The 22,836-nt window shown below is 38.1% G+C and overlaps 1 protein-coding gene across 1 annotated transcript in view; it reads right to left on the bottom strand.

Annotated features, from left to right (window-relative positions):
* Positions 1-480: 480 nt before the first annotated feature.
* The window catches only part of slc2a8 (solute carrier family 2 member 8), a 28,405-nt gene continuing 6,049 nt past the window's right edge, over positions 481-22,836 (bottom strand). Inside the window, exons 3-10 of the mRNA XM_059337498.1 lie at positions 21,837-22,043; positions 21,510-21,609; positions 17,247-17,458; positions 12,892-13,041; positions 11,275-11,383; positions 10,069-10,245; positions 7,320-7,465; positions 481-4,427 (exon numbers count right to left, since the gene is read on the bottom strand). Of these exons, the coding sequence (XP_059193481.1) occupies positions 4,281-4,427; positions 7,320-7,465; positions 10,069-10,245; positions 11,275-11,383; positions 12,892-13,041; positions 17,247-17,458; positions 21,510-21,609; positions 21,837-22,043 (1,248 nt within the window). The 3' untranslated portion in view covers positions 481-4,280. The remainder of the gene's footprint in view (positions 4,428-7,319; positions 7,466-10,068; positions 10,246-11,274; positions 11,384-12,891; positions 13,042-17,246; positions 17,459-21,509; positions 21,610-21,836; positions 22,044-22,836) is intronic.

Here is a 22,836-nt window from a genome sequence, read left to right as displayed (position 1 = left end):
TTTGTCTGCAACAGAGTTGATTGATTTTACTGTTACTACGATGATTTTCAGATTAAATATTTTAAATCTTACATGTTTAAGCTTGGCAAATTTAAAGTATTCTCTATGGGAATGAAAAAGGTTTTATGGAAAAAAATAAAATAAAATAATTATTTTGTCTAAACTTCAAATGTACACGCAATTCTGAAATGGGCCATATATATATGTGCAATTATTTTATTCGCAGACAGTTTATGGTACAATTCAGTTTCTGGATAATAAACACAAACATGATCTTGTTCAGACTGCATTCACAGTGTATCTGTAAATAATAACATTTAAAACATTCAGCCACCAGAGAAAAAAGGGTTCAAAGAGTGGAAATGTTTATGTTAAATAGCCTCACTGATCTGATAGCAGACAAACACAATTTTTATTTATTTAATATGTATTTCCCTGAAGAGCTGATTGCGTTAAAAACAACAATAAATCAAATAAACAGTTTTTTAAAAAATCAGTTTTTTATTTCTCCAGATAAGTTATTTCTCATGGAGCATGAAATCAAACATCATCACAATCCCAACAAGTGAAATAATAAGTTTCAAAACATTTCCTTTACAAGAAACTTACAAGAAATTATTACAAAAAAAGCTACAAAGACATACCTGTGTTCTTTATTTAATGAGAGTTTACAGTTGACAGTTTTCATTATGTTGTTGTCCGATGTTTTATAAAAGACACTTCACAGAATCTGTTTAATTTCACTTAATTTCTCTGATAATGTAAACTGTGTTTTTAAACAGTGTAAACAGCAGACAGCATTCACTTCGTGGTGCATTCGCTCCTCAAAAGTACCTGCAAAACTCTTTGAATAACTTATTTTTTCAAAGAGTCTCTGAGTTCCCAACACAAGTAGAATAGGAAATGTTTTTTAGAGTATTATTTTTTCCTGACCCAACATATTTTCAGTGTAAAAAAGCTAACATCTTTTTCAGACAATTTCAACTTGCAGATTAGAACAGATGCTGTGTTTAAACCATAGCTGGTGAAATGTGAAATATGGATGAACAGTGAAAAAGTGGATTTATGCTGCAGCAGTGTCAACATTTTGATTTTTCTTTTATTTCTTTGTTCTGGAAATCCATTGTACCTGACATTTGTTCAAGCTTTGCACAGCCTCTTTTCTCTTTAACACCAGTTTCACTCTGATATTTCACAGTAAAGAATCCCAAACCTTCAAGAATATACAAGTTTGACTATATACATGATTTTCTGAGGCAGTGAAGGACATTTTAAACATACAATGAAGAAGTAAATGTGTCTATTGACAGCAGTGAGACCTGCAGGGGGCAGTGGAGGGTTTTCTTACAGGAGCACAGTGAGGAGAATTCACAAAAAACTTGCACAGCTTCTGCACAAATAAGACAAAAGGTAACTGTGTGATTCTCAAAGCACCTGCAAAGGATCAGATGCACGGTTCACCGTGCTGCCAGGAAATAGTGTCTTTGTGCTCCGCTGATATTTGCATATATTTAAAAGACGTAGTATGCATATATTTGGCACACCTTTCTATGCAAATGACCGTGCAAAAACAGTCCAATTACCAAGGATCAGCACTAGCAGACACACACAGTTACAGAGAGTAACTAAAGACACACGGGGACATTAAACCCCAAATACAGGTTTTTCTCCGTCAGTCAGGACCTGCAGCTCATTTCTCTTTTTCTCTCTGCTGCTGTTCTACCTATTTTGTTCTCAGTGCAAAGGTGAATGTGATGAAAGAATAGTTGCACACTTGTAGCCACATTGCACTTTTTCAGGATGTTAATAATTTCAGTACCCTCCAATACCTGTTGTGTTGAAACGCTGGTAAATTATTTTAACATACAGTCATGGAAAAAAATATTAGACCACCCTTTTTCTTCAGTTTCTTGTTCATTTTAATGTCTGTTTCAACTAAAGGGACATTTGTTTGGACGAAAATGATGATAACAACAAAAATAGCTGATAAGAGTTTTCTTTAAGAGCTGATATCTAGACATTTAACATGGATTTCTTTATAATGATTTTGGTTACAAAACTGCAACTATGGTTTATTAAAGCAACTTCAAAGAGATCTTAACTGGTTATGAGTTATAAGTCTCAGGTCTTTAATTCAAGACTTTTCAGGGTCATTATTTTAAATAAATCCTTTATTTTAACACGTTTTTAGACCTTTGTGCTTTTATTCATTAAGTTTTTTTTGTCTTTAATTTAGTTTTATGTTTTTTGAAAGATTTTTTAGGACAAATAGAAAACCCTTTTTGTGTCACAAAAACAGCTGTGGTTCTAGCAGGACAGAAAAAAATGTATGTACGATTTTTAGATCTTTTTTTTTTTAAAGAAGTTTAGGCACTTATGTTTATTTATTTTCAAAGATCTTTTTTGGTTCTCACAGGACAGAAAAAAAAATGATTAGATCACACGTTTTTTCTTTCTTATCATTATATTTGTCCAAACAAATGTACCTTTAGTTGTACCAGGCATTAAAATGAACAAGAAGTGCGCAACTATTTTTCTTCTCTCCAGACAGAAGTGTCTGCTCCTCATGCTCTTATTTTGGAAACCTTAGTGCAAATGTAACATTTAGATTGTTCTACATGGATGATCGGAACTGGATGCAAACGTTTTTTTAATGCAGTAACATTATTATGACCTTGAGACGAGGCAGAGAGCAGTTACAAGTGATGAAAAATGTATGTGCGTGTGTCCCATCCAGTGAAAGTTTTATTGAGCAAGATGCTGATGAATCTGCTCACTGAGAGACGATATAAATTAAATGTTTGACCTGCACGAAACTGTCCTTAAAGGCCTGATCACCAGGTTCATGTCAGACATCAGTCAGAAACAGATGATTCACACCAAGCTGCCAGTCTAGTCTGACCTGGCTGATATGTACGGTGGCCCTGAGAGCTCACAGCGCTGCAACTTAAGAAAACACATGTAAATACACAAAACACAAGCAAACTGAGAAAACATCTTCATCAATCTGACAACACAAGCGCAGCATTTAGAAAACGCTGCAAAGACCACAACACAACAGAAGTGTTTCCAGAGGACACTTAAAAGTGATGCACACGATTTCACGTTATAACGTTACAATGTGAAACTATCACGTTACTTCATGATAATGATATTTAAATGTTAAAATGTGATATATTGCGTTAGCCCGCTAGCCCGTATCAATCACATTGCAGTTAAACAAATCAAATAAATGATACAAGTTGCAGTTGGTCTCTCTCAACCGAATCGAGTTGGTCTTGGTCGTGCTAGCCCGCTACCGCTAGCACACTATCGATCGCCGGCTAACACTAGCACATCATGTTCAGCCGCTAACATTAACATGCTATTGATCGGCCGCTAACGTTAACATGCTATCGATCGGCCGCTAACGTTAACATGCTATCGATCGGCCGCAAACGTTAACATGCTATTGATCGGCCGCTAACGTTAACATGCGATCGATCACCAGCTAACGTTAACAGGCAATCGATCACCGGCTAACAGTAACATGCTATCGATAGCCTGCTAACAGTAACATGCTATCAATAGCCGGCTAACAGTAACATGCTATCGATAGCCTGCTAACAGTAACATGCTATCAATAGCCGGCTAACAGTAACATGCTATCGATAGCCTGCTAACAGTAACATGCTATCGATAGCCGGCTAACAGTAACATGCTATCGATAGCCGGCTAACAGTAACATGCTATCGATAGCCGGCTAACGTTAGCAGGCTATCGATTAGCCGTTAATGTTAGCACGCTATGATTGAAATTATAGCGTGAAATTATCATTATCTTGAAATAACGTGATGCACACGTGTCCAGACGGGTGCATCACTTTAAAGTGTCCTCTGGAAACACTTCTATTGCGTTGTGGTCTTTGCAGCGTTCTCTCAATGCCGTGTTGTCAGATTATAAGATGTTTTCTCACTTTGCTCGTGTTTTGTGTATTTTCATGTGTTTTCTTAAGTTGCAGCGCTGTGAGCTCTCAGGGCTCTCAGATATGTGTGGAATGGAAAAAATATTAAAAAGTAAACCAGTTCAACAGCACCACAAACTGCATCTCCCCAAACCATCACCCTATAAAACTAGTTCTAACATGAAGAAGAGAGGATTTATTGCTCGATTATTCCGCTGTAGGTTTTAACGTTTCTGTCATAAAATCTAATCATAAGAAAGTGTCAATCAGTTTATAGCGTTATAAGCTTGATAAAGATATTTTAAATGCCCACACGGTGTCCCACGCTCCGTCCGGTTCAAGGACCTGACGTCCCTCTGAAAATGGCTTCGATCTGCTCCAGCGTCTTGCCCTTCGTCTCTGGGACGAAGGCGATGGTGAAGACGAGGTTGGCGATGCACATGGAGGCGAAGAGCCAGAAGGTTCCAGCGCTGGTGAGGAGACTCTGGAAGAGTTATACGGAGGTGTTAGAGACAAAACACAGAGCAAAACTGTAACTAAGGATGGTTTATTAAAGCAACTTCAAGGAGATTTTTACTGGTTAAGATAAAGTCTCAGGTCTTTCATTAGTTTTTATATTTTTAAAGTTTTTCAGGGTCATTATTTAAAATATATAATTTATTTAAACAAGTTTTTAGACCTTTGTGTTTTCATTCAAAATATACAAACATCTGGATCAGCTGGAAAAGTCATGGACAGCAAAAAATGTGTAGACGATTTAAAAACATTTTTTTTAAAAGAAGTTTAGGCACTAATGTTTATTTATTTATTTATTTTCAAAGGTTGTTTAGGTCTCTTTTTTATTTTTTAAGTAATTGAGCGTAGAAACGAGCAGATCTGAGTGTATATTTGTGTTACGACAGGGTTCACGTGTGATTCATCAAACGATCGTATCTCTCCAATCACAGCGTGAGAATGATCAGCTGGTGATAAATGTGGCGGCTCGAGACAAGCCTCATTTAAATACCACGCCCTAATATATATATATATATATAATATATAATATATATACCTGAGTTTACGACACCGAAGGATGCAATACGGCCAAAAAGAGGATTTTTTCCCCCCTAAAGTCGCTTTATTATCAAAGTGCACCGTTACAATAACAACAGGAGGAAATAGACATTTTACAGAAATACGCAGCGACGGAGGTTTATGAAATAAAAGTACTTATATTTATAAACTCAAACAAGTTCACTGAATATTTTACATTTGGAGCACAGACTTAAAAGTTTTCACAGCTTTTTGTTTGAAGGAGGTAAACAATGTTTTAAAGTCAGTTTTAATCAAAAGAAGAGGAATTTCTCAGTCAGAAAGTGAAACGCTGACGTCCAACAGCTGCAACAACAAACTGGTTTAGTTTGGCAGCAGAAAAAGAGAAAAAGAAGGAAATCAGTGGTGCTGTCAGCAGAGTAGCAGTGGAGCATTAAACTATTTCATTCATACATCATGATATATTAAAACCTAATAGCCTATATAATATCCAAATATTGTTATTATTATGATGGAGAGATATAATTCACCTCTTTACATTTAGTAAGTAACGGTAAATAACAGAAGACAACAACATTTAATATCCTCAGCTAGTATTCTGGTTATTGAATTTCATGGTCGCAGGGTGTATTTATTATAAATTATGTTTTAATGATAAATGATGTGGTCTAAACATGTTTTGCTTTGTCACCATTAAAAATCAAACCACCACAGAGTTTGATCAGCTCCAGGCATCGATCAATAAATGCTGAACCTTGTAGAAATGATCGTACGCTCACTTTCTGTCGTACGCTGGTTTGATAAATGAGGGCCAGTGTCACAACGCTGAGGATGATTTATTAAAGCAACTTCAAAGAGATTTTAACTGGTTATGATAAAGTCTCAGGTCTTTCATTAGTTTTTATATTTTTAAAGTTTTTTCTGGGTAAATATTTGAAATATTTAATTTATTTTAACATGTTTTTAGACCTTTATGTTTTTATTTATTACATTTTTTTTTGTCTTTAATTTAGTTTTATGTTTTTAGAAAGTTTTTTAGGACAAGAAAAACAACCTTTTTGTGTCACTTTTGTGACTTTTTAGGGACATGGTTCTCACAGGTCAGCAAAAAAAGTATATACGATTTTTAGATCTTTTTTTTCTGGTGGCGCTTTTGTCCACAGGGGGCGCCAAAGTCAACACCAAAAAGTTCCCTTTAGTTGCTTTAATTATTAAAATAATTTGGTGATTATTATTTAGTCTACATAAATATATTTGCTCATATTGTGGAACCAACAGTCCAGAACCCCAAAACTTTCAGATGTAAAAATGGGAAAAGCAACAAATTCTCACACTGGCGAATCTTTATATATTTATATAAATAATGCATCCAAAAATACGGTAATCATTGATGACATGTTTGTAATGTTCCTCAGCACCAAATAATCATATCAAAACATTTTCACTTAACGTCGAGTTGATAAAACAAATGAATAACTGTGACTCACAGGACTCGGAGTGGGAGAAGGTAAATGAAGGACAGTGGAAAACAACATGGAGAGAATACGGTGTGAAGAACATTGTTAGATACTTTATTACACCGACAACAGAAATCTGGAGACACACGATGTTGGAGACTGTGTGGGGAAGATAAGGCCAATCATTTTCAGATCTTTTGGGGATGCCCTGACATTATATTATTATTATTGGCAGGAGTTAAAAAACATTCTGAAAGTGCAACTCCCACTTAAATTTGAAGTTTTATATTTGGGAAAAGAGAACCAGGAGATTACAAGGTCAGGAGAAAAATACATATTTCGAATAATGTTGGTTGCGGCTAAAAAGGCCATCACCAGAAAATGGTTAAAAACAGAAGCACCAAAAACAGAGGATTGGGTGGAGGTGATGCTTTAAATATATAGAATGGAGAAGATGACTTTCTCAACTAGACTAAAAACAGATACTTTTATAATCTAGTGGAGAAACTGGGTTGATTTTGTGTCTCCATTGATAGCAGACTTTGTGCAGTAAGGGTGCTGTGTATTGTAGATTATTGACCCATTATTGATTGGTTCAGGCTACAAACTTGTTCATTGTTCATATGTTTATTTGATAGGTTTACCCTCCAACAGGAGAAAAAGGGACAATGGAAGATAGGTATGAAGATAAGGAGAGGAGTGGAAAAAGGTTTAAATTTACTTCACATTTATTCTACTGTAACTTTACTTGAGAATTTGTGTCTAACTTTGTCTCTGCTGATATATATTCTATTCTGTACTGTTGGGAAACTGTGCAGTAAATGTAAAATGTCGATGGAATATTGATATGTGGAATCAATAAAAAAGATAATTAAAGAAGAACTCACCATCATGTCTTGGAAGGTTTTGGTGACGAGGAAGGCCATGCTCCAGTTGGTGAGGACGCACACGGCGCTGGCCACTCCTCTCACCTTGGAGGGGAAGATCTCCGACATGACCAGCCACGGGATGGGACCCCAGCCCAGAGCGAAGCCTGGAGGCACACACCACAACAACCTTACTCAGACAGACACCACAACAACGTTACTCAGACAGACACCACAACAACATTACTCAGACAGACACCACAACAACGTTACTCAGACTGGAAGCACAACAACATTACTCAGACAGACACCACAACAACGTTACTCAGACAGACACCACAACAACATTACTCAGACAGACACCACAACAACATTACTCAGACAGACACCACAACAACGTTACTCAGACTGGAAGCACAACAACATTACTCAGACAGACACCACAACAACGTTACTCAGACTGGAAGCACAACAACATTACTCAGACAGACACCACAACAACGTTACTCAGACAGACACCACAACAACATTACTCAGACAGACACCACAACAACATTACTCAGACAGACACCACAACAACGTTACTCAGACAGACACCACAACAACGTTACTCAGACTGGAAGCACAACAACATTACTCAGACAGACACCACAACAACGTTACTCAGACTGGAAGCACAACAACATTACTCAGACAGACACCACAACAACATTACTCAGACAGACACCACAACAACGTTACTCAGACTGGAAGCACAACAACATTACTCAGACAGACACCACAACAACATTACTCAGACAGACACCACAACAACGTTACTCAGACTGGAAGCACAACAACATTACTCAGACAGACACCACAACAACATTACTCAGACAGACACCACAACAACGTTACTCAGACTGGAAGCACAACAACATTACTCAGGCAGACACCACAACAACATTACTCAGGCAGACACCACAACAACGTTACTCAGACAGACACCACAACAACGTTACTCAGACAGACACCACAACAACATTACTCAGACAGACACCACAACAACGTTACTCAGACTGGAAGCACAACAACGTTACTCAGACAGACACCACAACAACATTACTCAGACAGACACCACAACAACGTTACTCAGACAGACACCACAACAACATTACTCAGACAGACACCACAACAACGTTACTCAGACAGACACCACAACAACGTTACTCAGACAGACACCACAACAACGTTACTCAGACAGACACCACAACAACATTACTCAGACAGACACCACAACAACGTTACTCAGACAGACACCACAACAACATTACTCAGACAGACACCACAACAACGTTACTCAGACAGACACCACAACAACGTTACTCAGACAGACACCACAACAACATTACTCAGACAGACACCACAACAACGTTACTCAGACTGGAAGCACAACAACGTTACTCAGACAGACACCACAACAACATTACTCAGACAGACACCACAACAACGTTACTCAGACAGACACCACAACAACATTACTCAGACAGACACCACAACAACGTTACTCAGACAGACACCACAACAACGTTACTCAGACAGACACCACAACAACATTACTCAGACAGACACCACAACAACATTACTCAGACAGACACCACAACAACATTACTCAGACAGACACCACAACAACATTACTCAGACAGACACCACAACAACATTACTCAGACAGACACCACAACAACGTTACTCAGACTGGAAGCACAACAACGTTACTCAGACAGACACCACAACAACATTACTCAGACAGACACCACAACAACGTTACTCAGACAGACACCACAACAACATTACTCAGACAGACACCACAACAACGTTACTCAGACAGACACCACAACAACGTTACTCAGACAGACACCACAACAACATTACTCAGACAGACACCACAACAACATTACTCAGACAGACACCACAACAACATTACTCAGACAGACACCACAACAACATTACTCAGACAGACACCACAACAACATTACTCAGACAGACACCACAACAACATTACTCAGACTGGAAGCACAGCAACATGTTGGTGATGCTGTGATAAAATCCTCCTCTTTCTTCAGCTCTAGAAACACTCTTTAAAACCCTCCTGAAAACAGCTTTTCTCTGACTTTTTAGATTCTCACAGGACAACAAATTAATTTAGATAAAATTTCAAGATAATTTTACTGTTTTCATTTCATTTATTCTCATGTCCTTAAGTTTTTATTTGTTTATTTTAGGTCTTTAATTAGTTTTAATGTATTTAAAGATTTTTTAGGGCTAAATATATCATTTCTTTTATCAAGTTTTTAAGAGCTTTATGTTTTTAGTTTTTATTATTTTTAGGGCAAAAAAACCCCACCAGCTGAAATAAGCGTTTTTTTTCTTCTCACAGGACAGCAAAAAATGTATGTAAGATTTTTAGATTTTTTTTAAAAAAAAAGAAGAAATTCAGGTACTTAATACTTAGTTATTTAGTTAGTTATTATTTATTTTCAAAGGTTTTGTCTGTATTTATTTATTTTAATTTTTCTTGTTTAATCGTCTTGTAATCTTTAATTTTAACATATATATATATATATATATATATATATATATATATATATATATATATATTTAGGTTTTTCTAGATTTTTCTAGGTTTTTAGACCTTTATGTTTTCATTTATGAAGTTTTTTTGTCTTATTTTTATATTTGTAGAAAGACTTTTAGGATAACACCCTCTTGGCTCTTTGACCTTTGACCTCACCTGTGATGAAGACGGCCATGCTGGCGAGGGCGAGCCAGGCCAGGTCGGCGTGGGGCTCCTCGCCGACGGCGCTCTGCACGTCCAGCGCCAGGCTGCTGAGTGAGGCAGCGCCGTGAGGCTGCGCCATCAGGTTGAAGTAAACCCCGAACGTTGTGGTGCTGATCGCCATGGCAACACCTGGATTATTAACGAGAACAATAAGAATCTGTCACAGCTCAGATACTAAGATTAATCTATTCAATGATCAGTTGTCAAATATTAAATCAAATCCCAACTATTCTCATAATTATTTCATGGGTTTGAGTAATTTAAAAAAATCTTGTTTATTTTATTTTTAAATACTGATATTTAATGCATATTATCTGTATTTTTACAGAAATTATCAGTTAAATAACTTATGGTTGTTTACTGTTATTTGAGTAAGTAAGTACGTACGTAGGTAAGTAGGTTAGTAGGTAAGTAAGTACATAAGTAGGTAAGTAAGTACGTAAGTAAGGAAGGAAGTACGTAAGTAAGTACATAAGTCAGTAAGTATGTAAGTAAATACGTTAGTCAGTAAGTACGCAAGTAATTAAGTACATGAGTAAGTAAGCAAATACGTACATAAGTAAGTAAGTCAGTAAGTATGTAAGCAACTATGCAAGTAATTAAGTACATAATTAAGTAAGTATGTAAGTAAGTAAGCAAGTACGTACGTAAGTAAGTACGAAATTAAGCCCTAAGTAATTAAGTACATAAGTACCTAAATAAGTAACTACGTAAGTAATTAAGTAAGTTAGTAAGTAAGTAAGTAAGTAAGTAAGTATGTAAGTAAGTGAGTAAGTAAGTTAGTACGTAAGTAATTAAGTGAGTAAGTAAGTAAGTAAGACGCAAGTAAGTAACTTTTTTAGTGTTTTTAATGTATTTATTTTTTACAATTCTTCTTTTGAGTGTGAATCAAGAAAATAATCGTAATGGATTCAAAATTAAAATAATCGTCCATTGCAACTCCCAATATCACTTTCTTATTTAAAAAATAGTACTTCAAATACATTTTTTGTATTTTTATTTTTACATTATGGGAGAGCAGACAGTAGAGAGAGGAACAGGGAGTCATGCAACAAGATGGATTAAAGCCCATATGCTGCCACGGTGTCCTCCAAAGGATTTATTCTATATTTTAAAGACCAAATGAATTGTGTTTAGTTGGTGTAACTGAAAGGAGACCTGAGATGATGAGCAGGACTTTTCTTCCAGCTCGGTCCATGATCATCGCCGCCACTCCAGTGAAGACGACCTGAATCAGACCCACGATCACCGAGGCCAGGTCGCTCTCCTGGAAACAGCACGGGTTAACAAGATCAAACTGTGCTCTTTACACATGTTTTATAGAGGTGGGGGGGAAAATCCATATAGCTAGTATCGCAATATTTTGGGAGGCAATATTATATTGATTAATGGCCGCCAAGAGTCGATATTTAGTGTCGGAGGGCTCACTTTAAGATAGGAGATACTGGCATCATATGAAGCCAGAAGATAGTAACAAGTAAGGAATCTATAGGCACCAACAAAAGTCTAAACGTAGAAAAAGTATAAATTACCTGAAAAAAAGTTAAAAGTACAAGAAAAAAAGTCAAATTTAGCAGGAAAAAAAGTTAAAATCACAAAAAGTAGAATTACAAAAAAAAAAATCACATTTACCAGAAAAGAGTAGAATTACCAGAAAAAAAATTGTCAAAATTACATGAAATATAAAATGACATATAAATTACGAGAAAAAAAAGTCAAAGTTACCAGAAAAAAAACTAGAAATTAACTGAAAAAATGTCAAAATTGTACGTCAGGACATCGTGTCGGGAAGTTGTTAAAACAACGCTGCAAAGTTAATCTTTTTTTATGTTTCATTCAGAAACATTAAGAGCAGTGAAGCTTGTTGTTTGTAAAGTTTGATAAAATGCTGCAGTTGTTGTCGTCCAACATGTTTGATATCAGTTCAGTTCAGTTTGACTGGATACTTTGTTGTCAGTCTGTGGCTTTGACTCTCATTGTGGAGAAATAAAAAGACTGAAGGGAGATGAATAGACTGAGAATTTTCTCTGATTGGACAAAACAATTCTTGATTGAATTTAATTCTGTGGACATAAAATGCAGTTAAACAGTTAAATCTCAATATATTGTATCAATACTCACCATAACACAAAATGCTTAAAATCACAATGATATCATATTGTGACTCAAGTATCGGGATAAAAACTGATTCACACCTCTAATATTTCCCTAATGTGCAATAGTTTTCGGATTTTTTTTGTAAAAAATTAAATCACAAGTCTGTGTGGGATCTCTTTAAAATTGTGTTGTTGTTTTTTTTAGGAATTTTTGATCAGAACATGTAGTTATTAAACATACATATTGTATATTTAACTTTATTCTCTATATTTATAATCAAAAACATACATGTCTGTTTGTGATCTCTAATGATCTCTTTCAGAAATGTGATCTTGTTTTTATTTAGATGCATTTTTTGTTTTTTTTAATCGGAATAGTTTCTGTAAAAGCTAAGTGACTGATCAGAACATGTAGTTATACATATATATATACACACATAATACATATAGTAGATTTAACTTCATTGTTAAAAAAATGTAAATGTTTTGACTTGAGAATAACCATATATACTATATAATAAAGGGCCAATTATAATTTAAATTATTGTAATAAATAAATCATAAATCCAAAAAATCCACCTAAAATTGCATCAAATCATTTTTCCAGGACATAAACAAGAGCTCAGTCACAGGTATAAATAGAAGTATTAGTAGTAGAACACATTTAAAGCCTCCTCACCTTAAAATGAGCCTGTTGGAAGATGCTCTCGGCGTAGAACATGATGGCGTTGATCCCCGTCATCTGCTGGAACACCATCAGCATCACGCCGATCACCAGAGGCTTGTAGACCCCGGGGTCCTTCAGGTCCGACATCTGGAGACTGGAGCCCTGAGAGGAAACACAGGGACACAATAATCAGGAACCAGCTCTCACTGAGTTTATACAACCAGAGAACATCTCACTATCTGGGGTCGTTGACCCTTTGACCTGAACAGTCTGACTCTTACATTAGTAAGGTAGCAGCATGTTAATCACCAGGTAGCTACAACCTGCTCTATTTACTCTGAATGAGAGGTGGGGGAAAAATCAATACAGCATAGTATCGTGATATTTCACATGGCAATATTATATCGATTCATGACCGCCAAGTATCCATATTTAGCGTTCCAGAGGCCATAACCTTAACCCTTAACCCATTGAGGCCTGAAAAACCGCTGGGCGATTTTAAAATAAGCCTCTAATTTTCTGGAAATTCTGGAAAAATTCTGGAAAAAAAAGTGTGAACTCTTCTACTAAATAATAGATTTTTCAGCCTCTGTAGCAGATAGAAATGAAATTCAAAAAGTATTTGAGAGCTTATACAAATACTACAAAACAACGTAAACGCTTTCCAGGCTTCAATGGGTTAATAGGGACTCAGTGAAATACTTGCAATTTCTGAATGTCAACTCTAGAGAATATTGGAGGATATTACATACAGCCAGAATGTGTAAAACAAACAAAACATACAGACCTGGGGGACGGGCGTCATATTTTGAGAAAAAAGTTTACGAGAATGTGCAGATTTCTGAGATTTAAAGTGGTGAATCTGCGAGAAAAAAGTTGCTTTTTCCCCACTTTTTTTCTCGTAAATCTGTGACTTTTTTTGTGCAGATTTGCCACTTTAAATCTCTTAAATCTACAAAAAAAATTCTTGTAGATTTGCCACTCTAAAATAGTAAATTTGCAACTTTTTTCTCGAAATATTACCCCTCCCCGCGGGTTTGTATTTGTATTTTTATTCATACTTAATATGCCGTCATAGTCAAGTTCTCCTCATCAGTCACTGAAGAATAACTCTGTTTGTACGACTGTTTCTTGCAGATTCTTATTCTAAATGTTTCATTTTTACATTGGAGGTCCAGGTCAATAAAGTTAATATTATTATATTATTATCATACTGATGTCATGGTGTCTGTGACGTAGCCTGATTTTTGCTGATTATCTGGAATAAATCCATGTGGTTCTATGACCAAACAGAGAGACATTTAGATCTCCACTGAAGTTATTAAATATATATTTCTTCTCCCAGTAAAGGGTTAATGAATATACTGGAGATGATATCATATGAAACTAGAAGATCTAAGGAATCTATAGGCACCATGTGCGTCAGGATATCGTGTCGGGAAGTTGTTGAAATAAAGCTGCAAAGTTCGGCTTGTTTTTGATGATTTTCCAAGCGGTCATGTGACCTGTGATGTCATGCTGTCTCAATGTAAAAAGGCTCTCTGGTTCCCATAATGCTCCTCGTTACATACATGGCTGCCTCATATTCAGAACTGAGGATTTTCTCTTATTTGACAAAACAATTCTTGATTGAATTTAACTTTGTGGACACAAAATGCAGTCTCACCTTCACACACGGTCCCTTAGAGACTCTGAGTGTCCGACTGTATTCTATTCTATTCTAAACAGTTAAATCACAATATATTGTGTCAATATTCACCATATTACAAAATGCTTAAAATCACAATAATACCGTATTGTGACTCTAGTATCAGGATAAATCGTGTCGCGGGGCCGATACGCTGATTCACACCTCTAGTAATTACATTGAATCCAATCCCCCTTTATTTGTATAGCACATTTAAACAACACAAACGTCTCCAAAGTGCTGTACATAAAATCAACAATAAAACAAACAATTCCATATACCAATCAGCAATAAATAATAAGTGTATGAATCTAAAATGATGCCATAAATAAAACAATACAATCAAAACAGATAAATACAGTAAAATAAAATAAAAGACATAGTTAAAAGTAGTAAAATAAACTAGAAAATTTCCTCTGGGGGAAATTTTGAAAGGGCCACGGGGGCTACTGCCGGTGTGTGTACACTATGATGAGATTCTTCAGAGATTTATAACAATTAATACTAGTAATGTTATGATACTATTCCTCTTCAAGTATTTATTTATACAGCAACCTATGCCCTTTAACCTCAAAATGTGTGTGTGAAACATTTGTATCTGGAGGAGTGTGCGCGCTTACGCGCGCATATGTGTGTGTGTGTGTGTGTGTGTGTGTGCGTGCGTGCGTGCGTGCGTGTATCTTTAACTGTTATTACATTAAATGACCAGTTTGTGTGTGTGTGTGTGTGTGTGTGTGTGCGTGTATCTGTAACTGTAATCACATCAAAGCATCAAAGCGTTGGGGTCGACCAATCAGAGCAGAGCAATCAACGGAATTAACAGCTGTGGAATCTTCTGGCAGAGTGAAAGCAGCCAGAGGTGGGCAGAGTGAAATTTCTGGCCTCGAACAGAAAGCATTTTTGGCAAAACCATAATACCTATCATTGATCCGACTTCACTTTGAGCGTCCTGAGTTCTTCCTGAACCTCTACATATGTTTTTTTTTTAAAGAAAAATGAAAAAATAGCTTTGTTAGAGCGATCTAAAAAAACAGTTAAATCTCACTTTTTCCGAAATCTTCCTGCGTTTTTAATATGGGACCCAATGAGGTTGTTGGTGGTTTTGGTGGCGCATCTTTGCGTCGTACGCCCAAACTATAACTCTGACAGCTTTACCAGAGGATTGTGAGTGAGAAGACTAATTTTCCTACGTTTCAATGTAAAAATTATTTCTGTAGAGTGGAATTTGCGGCCTGGAGCGCAGTTTTAGAATGTATTTTTTGACAGTTTTACCTCTCCCTCTACACTCTGAGCGATGACATCACACACTCTGACACCAACATTCCGTGCAATACACACCCATTATAATCTCAGAATTTCTCCAAAAATGATCATGGTCATTGAACAGGGATTGATAAAAAACTATATGACCTATGGAAACGCAAAGTAATACACCAATACACAAGACTTGTGTCTACTGTTTAAAGTTTAAATGGAGTCTCTAGGTGAAATTATGCCGGAGAAGTAGACGTCTGAAAATCTTCAATTAATGTTCTTTTTTGCTCATTTTCTTTCGGTCTTTTCGACCTGCAACCAAACAGCAACACACACAGCCCAAAATATTGTTGTAATTGTTATTGTTTATTGTATGTATTTATTTTTTGCACTACCTCAGACCTGAAGCTTGTCATATTATATCATAGTTGCACAACTGTTTCTTATTATAAATATTTAACCTGTGGTTCTGCTCATTTTTACATGTTGCATTTTTCTTGTTAATATAAATATTTCTGTTAAATTTTGGGGTCTTTGTTTTTATCCTGGTGGTATCAGAAATGGTATCGAGTTTGGAAAATTTTCCTGAGTATCGGTATCGAGTTGAAACTTTTGGTAACACTTTACTTGAAGGTATTGTCATAATAGTGACATGATACTGTCATAACTGTGACATGACATAAACGTTTATGACTGCTGTCATTAAGTGTCATTTGGTTTTTGTCATGACAAGTTGACATTCCTTGGGTTGTCTTGATTATGACAACTTGTGTACTGGATTGCTACTCCTGAACCCTTCCTCCAATTTAGTGTACTGTAAATAGTAGTGAAAACAAAAAAAATATTGTCATATGTAATTGTATCTGTCAGTTTGTACTTCATGATATGTTAATGACAAATCAAAATGTTACCACTTTACTTGAGGTCAAAGAATATCTTCATTACAGCGTCATAATGGTGTCATGACAGTCAGTTTTGGGTATCTTGTTGGTATTCTGTCAAACATCTATGACCAAGTGCTAGAATTGGTCTTTAACCTTGCACATCTAATTATAATAATCATTATGCCAGCTTGCCATAAACACAAATATAGAAACATATTTTGTTTATGTCAAGTTGCCATGACAAAGACATTTTGTGGTAATGTCACTTTGGTTAAAGTCAAGTTGTCATAATCAAGACAACCCAAGGAATGTCAACTTGTCATGACAAAAACCGAATGACACTTAATGACAGCAGTCCTAAACGTTTATGACATTGACATAATGTTTATGACACGTTTATGACTGTGTCATGTCACAGTTATGACAGTATCATGTCACTATTATGACGATACCTTCAAGTAAAGTGTTACCAAACTTTTAGTATGGTGACCACCCTGTTCTCTTCTTTAATAGCGTCTTTGTCGTCACTAACGGCTGCTCACCTGCTCCTCACAGGCGTCCTCGATGCGGGCGCACTCCCACTCCACGGGGGCGTCCGGCCCCCGCAGGAAGCGCAGCGCCTCCTCGGCCTCGCGCCTCCTGCCCTTCGACAGCAGGTAGCGCGGCGTCTCCGGCATGAAGCACATGCAGACCATCAGCAGCGTCGGAGGGATGGAGCTGCAGATCGCCAGCCAGCGCCAGTCCAGGTACAGACCTGCAGGGAGAGGTCACAACGCTCAGAACCAGACAGACTCAGGACTAGAACTCGGAGTGAGGAGATCCAGGCCTTCGCCCTCTTGGGTCTATTCTGACCTCAGCAACCCACGGGCCAGCTTGAGAAATATGTTTCCTTTAAAGAATCACCGAAAACATTCACCATTTATCATAGAAAGGAGCTGTAAAAACAGGCATTATTGTCAGAGTTTGAACTTTCCGACAGCCCTTGAATGCATCACCCGTTATTAGAGTTTCCCTTATAAAATGTGACCAAAATATAGTTTACATACAAAATACTAGAAAATTTCCTCTGGGGAAATTTTGAAAGGGCCACGGGGGCTACTGCCGGTGTGTGTACACTATGATGAGATTCTTCAGAGATTTCAAACTATGCCCTTTAACCTCAAAATATGTGTGTGTGTGTGTGTGTGTGTGTGTGTGTGTGTGTGTGTGCGTGTGTTTGTAATTAAAATCGCATAAAGTTACCTGTGTGTGTGTGTGTGTAATTAAAATCACATAAAGTTACCTGTGTGTGCGTGTATGAAGCATGTATATGCATGTGTGAGGAGTGTGCGCACTTTAGTGCATGTGTGTGTGTGTATCTGTAACTGTAATCACATCAAAGATCAAAGCAATCAACAGAATTAACTGCAGCTGTTAATGTTCCGAAAGAGTGACAGCAGAGGTGGACAGACTCGAATTTCTGGCCTCGAACAGAAAGCATTTTTGGCAAAACCATAATACCTATCATTGATCCGACTTCACTTTGAGCGTCCTGAGTTCTTCCTGAACCTCTACATATGTTTTTTTTAAGAAAAATGAAAAAATAGCTTTGTTAGAGCGATCTAAAAAAACAGTTAAATCTCACTTTTTCCGAAATCTTCCTGCGTTTTTAATATGGGACCCAATGAGGCTGTTGGTGGTTTTGGTGGCGCATCTTTGCGTCGTACGCCCAAACTATAACTCTGACAGCTTTACCAGAGGATTGTGAGTGAGAAGACAAATTTTCCTACATTTCTATGTATAAATTATTTCTGTAGAGTGGAATTTGCGGCCTGGAGCGCAGTTTTCAAATTTATTTTTTGACAGTTTTACCTCTCCCTCTACACTCTGAGCGATGACATCACACACTCTGACACGAACATTCCGTGCAATACACACCCATTATAATCTCAGAATTTCTCCAAAAATGATCATGGTCATTGAACAGGGATTGATAAAAATTTTTTTGACCTATCGAAACGTGGATTAATACACTGATACACAAGACTTGTGTCTACTGTTTAAAGTTTAAATGGAGTCTCTAGGTGAAATTATGCCGGAGAAGTAGACGTCTGAAAATCTTCAATTAATGTTCTTTTTTGCTCATTTTCTTTCGGCCGTCCCATTAATTTCAATGCAAAATTTTGGGCAGTTTTTCGTGACTTACGTCGCGAAAAATTTGTATTCCGTAGAGACAAGTAATAGCACACCATAGCTTCGCCCCGAGCACAGCTATTGCTGTATGGGACCAGTGCTCGGTGCGATTGCCCCGAGGCCCTAATAACATACATAATTGTTGATATTTCTGTCAGAATCTCTTTATTCTACATTTGTCATTTACATGCACTAACCGGATCCTGTTAAAAAATGTTTTTTTGTCATTCTGTTTATTTTTTGGACATTTTGTGTCTTTTTTTTTTGGTCGTTTTGTGTCATTATTGGTCATTTTACATCTTTTTTGGTCATTTTATGCGTTTTCATTGTAATTTTTTTGTCATATGTGTCTTAAAAGTACGTACAATATTTCCATTGTACGTACTTTTTTGCCTTTTTTGGTCATTTTGTATCTTTTTTGGTCATTTTGTATCTTTTTTGGGCAATTTTGTGTCTTTCTTTGGTCATGTTTTGTCTTTTTTGTAATTCATTTTGTGGGCACTTATATACACACAATATATAAATCATATTTTATCCCAATTATTAAAGAATAATTTATCAGAGAAATTCCACTTTTTCTTTTTTTTCTTTTTTCTGTCATTCTAACTGTGTTATTCTGCACAAAGACATGTGTGAGTTGTTCCCTCTTCTAGCCATGATTGGGCTGATTCCATAGAGCTGCAGGACTTGTCCAATGTTTCCCCAGTTGTGTCCTGATGATGCCAGGTTAGGGTTAGGTTATGTTGCCAGGTTAGGGTTAGGTTATGTTGCCAGGTTGTGTCCTGATGATGCCAGGTTAGGGTTAGGTTATGTTGCCAGGTTAGGGTTAGGTTATGTTGCCAGGTTAGGGTTAGGTTATGTTGCCAGGTTAGGGTTAGGTTATGTTGCCAGGTTGTGTCCTGATAATGCCAGGTTAGGGTTAGGTTATGTTGCCAGGTTAGGGTTAGGTTATGTTGCCAGGTTAGGGTTAGGTTATGTTGCCAGGTTGTGTCCTGTGAATGGAGGCTGCAGGACACAAAGGGTCCTTGTCAAGAGGAACGTCTTCTCTAAAAATACTTTCCTCTGCAGATCTGATTGTTCCGCTGGATTCTCTCCAGCGTCCACAGTGTTCACCTTTGAGCTGAACAGCAGCTGGTTTGTGCCAAAGCTTTTTTATTTTATTTCTTAGTTTATCAAACAATAAAAGCATGATTTCTTTATACAACATCAACTAAATAAATACGACATTGTTAACCAGCTGAAGGGCCATTTAACCCCAAATGAAGCAGTAAAGGTATTATATGGCTAACAGGAGACGAGCAGCGTCATGTGACACACCAGCTGCTGACTGGGTGAAGGTGAACGGCATGCAGCTAACACGATTAGCAAGAGGCAGCTTCTTTCTCATAGAGGTCAATACGTGAGGCTGCAGCACAGGACTCTGATCACATCACATCACATGATGGCCAGGTCCTCTCCTCACAACCTTTGAGCCAGACGCTTTAAACAGCCAGAGAAAACACTAAACCTAAACCTTGCTGTCTGACAGCTCCACAGGGACGATTAAGACAGCAAACAAATCACACGTTTTCAGATAAAAGTGCAGATTTGCAGCTCTGAATTATGCTGCTACTGTTATAATGAGTTGTACAGTTTTAACTTTCATCACAAAACTGATTTACAGCTCGAAAACCGCCTCATGATGCCCTCTGTTCATTTAAACATTCAGACAGATATTATAGGACGCCATCAGCACATAAAGAGAGGACAGGAGAGGCTGTTTACACAGAGCAGAGAGGAGAGGACAGGAGAGGCTGTTTACACAGAGCAGAGAGGAGAGGACAGGAGAGGCTGTTTACACAGAGCAGAGAGGAGAGGACAGGAGAGGCTGTTTACACAGAGCAGAGAGGAGAGGACAGGAGAGGCTGTTTACACAGAGCAGAGGGGAGAGGACAGGAGAGGCTGTTTACACAGAGCAGAGGGGAGAGGACAGGAGAGGCTGTTTACACGGAGCAGAGAGGAGAGGACAGGAGAGGCTGTTTACACAGAGCAGAGAGGAGAGGACAGGAGAGGCTGTTTACACAGAGCAGAGAGGAGAGGACAGGACAGGCTGTTTACACAGAGCAGAGAGGAGAGGACAGGAGAGGCTGTTTACACAGAGCAGAGAGGAGAGGACAGGAGAGGCTGTTTACACAGAGCAGAGAGGAGAGGACAGGAGAGGCTGTTTACACAGAGCAGAGAGGAGAGGACAGGAGAGGCTGTTTACACAGAGCAGAGAGGAGAGGACAGGAGAGGCTGTTTACACAGAGCTAAGAGGAGAGGACAGGAGAGGCTGTTTACACAGAGCTGAGAGGAGAGGACAGGAGAGGCTGTTTACACAGAGCTGAGAGGAGAGGACAGGAGAGGCTGTTTACACAGAGCAGAGAGGAGAGGACAGGAGAGGCTGTTTACACAGAGCAGAGAGGAGAGGACAGGAGAGGCTGGGAACATGACAACATTTCAATATGTAGAATATGTGGAGAAAACTGCTTTTGTTGCCATTTTTGGTCATTCTGTCTTTTTTGTGACTTTTTGAGTCTTTTTTGGTCATTTTGTGTCTTAATTTGATAATTTTGTGTCTTTTTTTGTTCACTTTACGAGCCGAGCTCACGTACCTGCCAGGTAAACTCCCATGATGCCGAGCACCACCATGAGCTGCACGCAGGAGCCGAGCGTCCCGCGCACCCGTTCATGAGCCATCTCAGAGATATACAGCTGTAGAGACACAGAGACACAATCACAAACTACTCTCTGGGATATTTTAGCCACATTAGCAGAGACTTAAATCCTAAAACCTAAATATTAAAAAAAAATACTACGAATATACCAGCGGAGGAATCTTAATTCAGACAGACGGCTTGATTAAACCAGCTGCTCAGACTGATCAGAAGCTTCAATAATAACAATAAAATAATAATAAAAAGCATCTCTGCTGGTCTCACCGGGACGACCAGCGAGGTGACGCCGCTGGCGAGGCCGGTGAGCAGCCGGCCGGCGTACAGCATCCACACGTTCTGCGCCGCGATGATGATGGTGAAGCCGAAGACGAAGGGCAGCGAGCAGAACATCAGGCTGAGCTTCCTGCCGACCTTCTCCACCATCCAGCCGCCCAGCAGCCCGCCGGCCGCCGCGCCCACCGTCACTATGGACTGAACACACACACACACACACACACACACTCTAAACTCACAGTTTAATGCTCCATGGAGGGACAAAACCTGCTCACTGCATACAGGTGATTCACTGCATACGGGTGATTCACTGTATACAGGTGATTCACTGCATACAGGTGATTCACTCCATATACAGGTGATTCACTGCATACGGGTGATTCACTGCATACGGGTGATTCACTGCATACAGGTGATTCACTCCATACAGGTGATTCACTGCATACAGGTGATTCACTGCATACAGGTGATTCACTGCATACAGGTGATTCACTCCATACAGGTGATTCACTCCATACAGGTGATTCACTGCATACAGGTGATTCACTGCATACAGGTGATTCACTCCATACAGGTGATTCACTGCATACAGGTGATTCACTGCATACAGGTGATTCACTCCATATACAGGTGATTCACTGCATACAGGTGATTCACTGCATACAGGTGATTCACTGCATACAGGTGATTCACTCCATACAGGTGATTCACTCCATACAGGTGATTCACTGCACACTGGTGATTCACTCCATATACAGGTGATTCACTGCATACAGGTGATTCACTCCATACAGGTGATTCACTGCACACAGGTGATTCACTGCATACAGGTGATTCACTGCATACAGGTGATTCACTGCATACAGGTGATTCACTCCATACAGGTGATTCACTCCATATACAGGTGATTCACTGCATACAGGTGATTCACTGCATACAGGTGATTCACTCCATATACAGGTGATTCACTGCATACAGGTGATTCACTGCA

The sequence above is a fragment of the Centropristis striata genome, chromosome 7 (genome assembly GCF_030273125.1).
Source record: "Centropristis striata isolate RG_2023a ecotype Rhode Island chromosome 7, C.striata_1.0, whole genome shotgun sequence".
In the NCBI taxonomy this organism is placed as follows: domain Eukaryota; kingdom Metazoa; phylum Chordata; class Actinopteri; order Perciformes; family Serranidae; genus Centropristis; species Centropristis striata.
This window is presented reverse-complemented; position numbering and strand designations above follow the sequence as displayed.